The sequence below is a fragment of the Cornus florida genome, unplaced genomic scaffold (assembly GCF_030987335.1).
Source record: "Cornus florida cultivar Cherokee Brave unplaced genomic scaffold, ASM3098733v1 CherokeeBrave_3.0.0_Hap2_Chr07, whole genome shotgun sequence".
Taxonomy (NCBI): Eukaryota; Viridiplantae; Streptophyta; class Magnoliopsida; order Cornales; family Cornaceae; genus Cornus; species Cornus florida.
In genome coordinates this window covers 4,461,794-4,467,424 of record NW_026775577.1, presented here as the reverse complement: position 1 = coordinate 4,467,424, position 5,631 = coordinate 4,461,794, and the positions used below count along the sequence as shown (strand labels likewise).

At 36.9% G+C, this 5,631-nt stretch overlaps 1 protein-coding gene across 1 annotated transcript; it reads right to left on the bottom strand.

The window, feature by feature from the left end:
• Positions 1-2,402: 2,402 nt before the first annotated feature.
• LOC132315851 (AAA-ATPase ASD, mitochondrial-like) lies at positions 2,403-4,661 on the bottom strand. The gene has a single exon (XM_059814269.1). It carries the CDS (start codon positions 4,285-4,287, stop codon positions 2,737-2,739), a length of 1,551 nt encoding a protein of 516 aa, XP_059670252.1. The 5' UTR covers positions 4,288-4,661; the 3' UTR covers positions 2,403-2,736.
• Positions 4,662-5,631: the final 970 nt, after the last annotated feature.

The window sequence follows — 5,631 nt, the reverse complement described above, 5'->3', positions numbered from 1 at the left end:
GAACATGGTTGAGTTGGGTTCAGATTAAGCTCATGCTTATCTCAATATTTTACAATAGCTTAAGCTGACATTGACAACTCAAACCAATGCCAGATGCTATTATGGTTAGAGAACACAAGTTGCATTATTATGTTCAGCTTGGGGTCATGACTTCATCATTAATTGCCCATGAATGTGAAGTAGGGAATTGTATCGGTTCAGTAAATTATGGAGTGTTCTAAAAGGGTGGCTATCACCATTATCGATCCAAAATATATTTATATCTATATTATTATTAAAATACAAAGAGATTTTATTTAATTTTAAATTTTAAATTTCTATCATATATTTATTTATTTTTAAAAAGAGTTTTTATATAAAAAAAAAATTTCTTAGTTATTCACACACGCATGTCTCTACTGAGATTCAAATTTTTGACCTCCTTTTAAGAAGTTGGAGTCTAGTACTGCTATGAGTTTCTATAAAACTCTATTACCATATTTACATATGTATTTTTTAAAAATAATTTTTATTTCTATGAGCTTCTATAAAACTCTCACCATATTTACATATTTATTTTTTTAAAAAGAATTTTTAGAAGAGAGTTCTTATAAAAGTCTATTACATATTTACATATTTATTCTTTAAAATGAATTTTTTTATTTAGATTTTTACTTTTTTTAAATAAAAATTTATTATTATTTTTATAAAAGAGTTGCCTCATGTAATTTGAAGTTATTTATTGGGAGAAAACAAAAAGAGTAAATAATTAAAATACATTGTAAAGAAGTTTTTATTATTTGTTTTTATAAAGAGTTTTTATTATATTTTTAAAAGAGTTGTATTATGTAATTTGGAGGATTTTTTTTTTTTTTTTCTTCAAGACCGATATCAAAAGGAAAAGACTAAGTTACATAAAGTGAGAGCAAGAGTGAGAGCGAATTTGAGAGCGGGAGCATGAGCGTGAGAGTGGCATAATTAAGTCATAAATAGTGAAAATTTGAGTCAGAATGTGCTCAGAACGTGAGAGCGACACCTGTTAAAAAAAATTGTGTGATTGTGTGACTTATAGAGAAGATTCTTTTATGTGTAAGTTCCGCCAACCATGATTGATTTTTCAACATGTTTAATAGTTGGTGGTACCAAGGAACTTTTGTTGGTCTTAGATGCGTACTAGAAAGGCCTGAAACTAGAAAGGCCCAACTAAGACACCCAATTTTAAGTAGCCTAACAAACCAATTGATGGTCCACTGATCACACATCTTCAGTTCAGACCCAACTATTATCTGGGCCTGAAAAGTAGAGAGGCCCAACATTGTGGGTCAACCAGACAGTTAAGTAGCCTACTAACCCAATTGATGATCCAATGCTTATAAAATCCAATACCACTTTTGTAAGTGCTGTCTTATTTTGGATGCAAGCACAACTCTGATCTCCAGTATAATTATTTAGATGGCACAAAATTTAAAATAAGCTGGATGCTTGGTGTTAATGTAATATTGTTCACCTCACACTATTCTCTTACTCAATTTGATAGAGAGAGAGAGAGAGATAACAACATGACCCTTCAAATTCACGAACTTCAGTCAGCAACAAAATTGTACAATTCAGGGACATTCGGCAGATGCCACAAAAGACGAACAGGGAAGTTCCTGGCACCATATTCGGCCCGGAGTTCTCGGAGGCTGCACCAAGTTCAGTCCAGAGGTCTCGGAGGCGGTCTGATGACAGAATCTGTGATCGGTTGATTTGGCACACCAATGAATCGATGCCATTTCAGACCATGATGAAGGCAATATATAGAACCCACAACGTGTTTGAATAAATGACCAAATGAGACGAACGAAGGAATACTGGAAGAAAAGATGGTCGTGTGGTTCCGGCATATCAGAGCAGGGTTTACACAGGTTAGGTGATCTTCTACGAGTCATTAGTTTCCTATCAAGAGTAGATTATTGAATATACATAATTGCCAATAAAGATATAAACATAGTGTTAAGAACTTGACATCAAAGTCCTTAATTTCGGCTTAATTCTCTACTTTGATGATTCAGTTGTTTTCTTGGCTATCTGATTAGGTGCAAGCAGCAAAATATACTTGCTTTTGAGCAGTCAAAAGCTAGCAAAACGTAATTTTGAGTGATTGTGAAATTAATAAGAAAGTCGCATTGATTCCTAGCCATGATCCTTCGATCCTTCACCATTTCATACGTACATTTCACAATACACCATAGTACGCATTAGGGCCCCTGAAGAACAAACATGTGAGACAGAAATAACAAAAACCGATTGATATGACATCAATTTGATAGAGACTTTAAGAGCAGAGAGAGTTTATCTTATTTATTACTAACGCGCAGTCTTTGTTGGACACTACCCGTTAGAGTCGCACAAACATTTTATAGATATCGTCTTTGGAAACATTCTTAATCACTCCAACAAGCTGTTATTGATTTTTGCGACATAAGGTAAAATATAATAGGATCACACATTTCGTCATTTGAGAATTGAATACAACGACCTATCCAAGTTGTCAAGCTCAAGCTCTCTTTCTTAATCGTCGTCACACTAGAGTTCTTATTACCAGGACAATTTAGACATTAACAACATAACATAATTACCCTAAAGCCATAAAACATAATTACCAGGACAATTTAGACATTAACAACATAACATAGACTAATTAACATCAATGGGGTCCCAATAATCAAGTTGTTCAATCCTCACTGAAATCAATAATTCCTAATCCAAATTGGCTCAAGTAGTCTTCACCCCATTTTCTTTCACTTCTTCAACTGAAGCTTTCTTCTCTTTCACTTCTTCAGTAGACTCTTTCTCTTTCTCTTTCTCTTCTTTCTCTTTCTGTTCCTTCTCATCCTTTAGTCTCTCTTCTTCCTCAGCTTTCAACCTTGCTTCCTCCTTCGCCTTCTCCAAAGCCTCAATCAAATTCTTCAGGCAAGTTTCAGCATCATCCTCAGAAGACTTGGGCATCAAATTCTCAGCAATGTCAGCCGGAGTAATATTGTTCTCCTCCAACAAATTTCCAATAGTTGCAAACAAATGGTGTGATTCGAGATCCAAGTAGTTCTTTGCAAGCAGTTTGAATGCTTCAAAGCAACAATAGGACAATTCAATGTGCATGTCCACGCGTCCTCTCCTAATGAGAGCGGGATCAAGTTTTTCGACGAAATTAGTAGTAAATACAATGATTCTCTCACCACCACAAGCTGACCAAAGCCCATCAATGAAATTCAATAGCCCAGACAAAGTTACTTTGCTATCCTTCTGCTTCTCATCTTCAACACCTTTCGCCTTTTCCTTTATTGGATCTTTTTCTTTGTCCTCGTCATCCTCTTTCTCCTTCTTCTTCCTTTGGCCGGTAAGATCAAGTGAACAATCAATGTCCTCAATCACTATGATTGACTTCCCCGTTGTATTGATCAATAGCTTTCTCAGCTCCGTGTTGTCCTTCACCGAGGTCAACTCAAGATCGTAAATATCATACTCCAAAAGGTTAGCCATGGCTGCAATCATAGTCGATTTACCTGTTCCAGGAGGACCATACAAAAGATACCCTCTTTTCCATGCCTTCCCAATTTTCTTGTAGTAGTCTTTTGCCTTAGTAAATGTAATGAGATCATTCATGATCTGTTTCTTCTTGTTGGGCTCAAGTGCTAGTGTGTCAAATGTTGCAGGGTGCTCGAAATGGACATGAGTCCACGTAGTCCTGTTGTATCCACCCCACCTCTCACTCTTGTTGTTGGTGTAGAGCTTGCGTTGTCGCTTCTGCACTGCAATTGCCTTCCCCTTAGCCATGACATGAGTCAAGTAAGTGTCGGTGATGGTATCGCGATACCTCTTGTGGAAGGTGAGCTTGTAATACCTCTTTTCATCCTCGCGAGGATAAAAGGAGATTGATTGTGTTGATGGCCTGATTTTGTTCGATCTCCACCAGAGTTTGATGCCTTTGAATTCATCAGTGACTTCTTCATTGTCATCCATACTGAGAACTAGAGATTCACTATCTTTCATGACATCTGCTTTGAGTCTTTTGGCACCAGAAGAGGAAGTTGCGCTTAGATAAGTTTGAATGGAAGTGTAGACTTTGCTACGCCGAAAGCCATCACCGGAATACTCATGGAAAGTGATTTGGATATAAGGGTACAAAAAAGTGACCAGTTTTTGGGTGTATTTTTGGAAATAGGATCGGAATTCACGTGGGACGTATTGCTGAAACATAGCCCAAATGAACATTACCCCAGCTACCATGGACCCTAGTTGAGTCCACATCTCTCCATTCATCATCATTTCTCTCTTCTTTCACAAACCTGAACAACTAATTTGTTGGGTGTGTTTTGGTGTGGAATTGTGTTGCAGAGTAATGCTACTTATATAGAGAAGAAAATTAAAGGAATGATATTTTTGTTCGTTTTTTTTTTTTAAAGGTTAAGTGTTGTTTGTTTTTGTTCTTTTTCTTGCTAACCATGATAGCGTAGGCCATCCTAGTTAGTAAATTCGCGCGCACACACTGCCTATCAGCTCCAAAAGTGTTGTCATCCAAATGTGGACTCTGTTTCTACCGAGTTTCCAGTGGCATTAATTCTAATGTTGTACAACTCGCAAGCTAATTTTTTCTGCAAAGGAAATGGATGGGAACCATACCTTTGAGAAAATTGTGTGGTGCAGTGGGAATGCTTTCATGGGCTTGGTTTCAACTTTCAATGCCAATATCCGGTACTCTATCGGACGACTATAATCATTCACGCGTGTAGAGAATTCACGTATGTTGGCGATCACAATCATCTGCCGATGTACCACATGATGTTATATATATTACATGGGACGACTATAATCATCCTCGTGTAGAAAATTCACATATATGAACTATCACAATCATGTGTGGTTCACCACACAAAGGATGGTCATTAGTCTTCAATGTGGAAACGTAACAATGGGTTCGTTGTCTTTACACCCATGGAGTCTTTTAAGTTGACGAATGAATTGACGTAGATTTTTATTCTATATCAATTCATTGGATGGTCATTAGTCTCCAAACTCCATCTCCTCGTCCATTAAAATGCACACCCACGTCTACTCAACCTCCTGTTACTCCATGTTTGTGCCCAAGTTGGACTCGGCTCAAACAGTTGGACATTAGTTACTCCATGTTTGTGCCCACGTTGGACTCGGCTCAAGTTCGAGCTCAAACAGTTGACAGTGAGATTTGATATTCAATGCAATTGTAATTTCATTAGGCCATGAACTATTAAATTTGACATCCAAAAACTTATAAACAAGTACACATATGCATATTGTCGAAGTGAAATTCTGCACGATCCAGAATGACATCGTTTCCTGTAAAGAGAAGTCATGAACCTCGACAACACCGGTGTGGTATTTGCCAAGAGCTCTCCGACGACAACACCGGTGTGGTATTTGCCAAGAGCTCTCCGACGTTTAAGTTAGTTAACGGAGCTCTAAAATAATAGCAAGATTTCATATATCAATTATCTCATACCTTTCAAGTCGATTATTTACCTTCTTATAGGAGATGGTAACTATCGTTACATATGGTAACCGTTAGAGAGATTTTTTATGATTTAGAGATTTTGGGGATTTATCCTTACCCTTATCTCATTTCTCATTTGAATT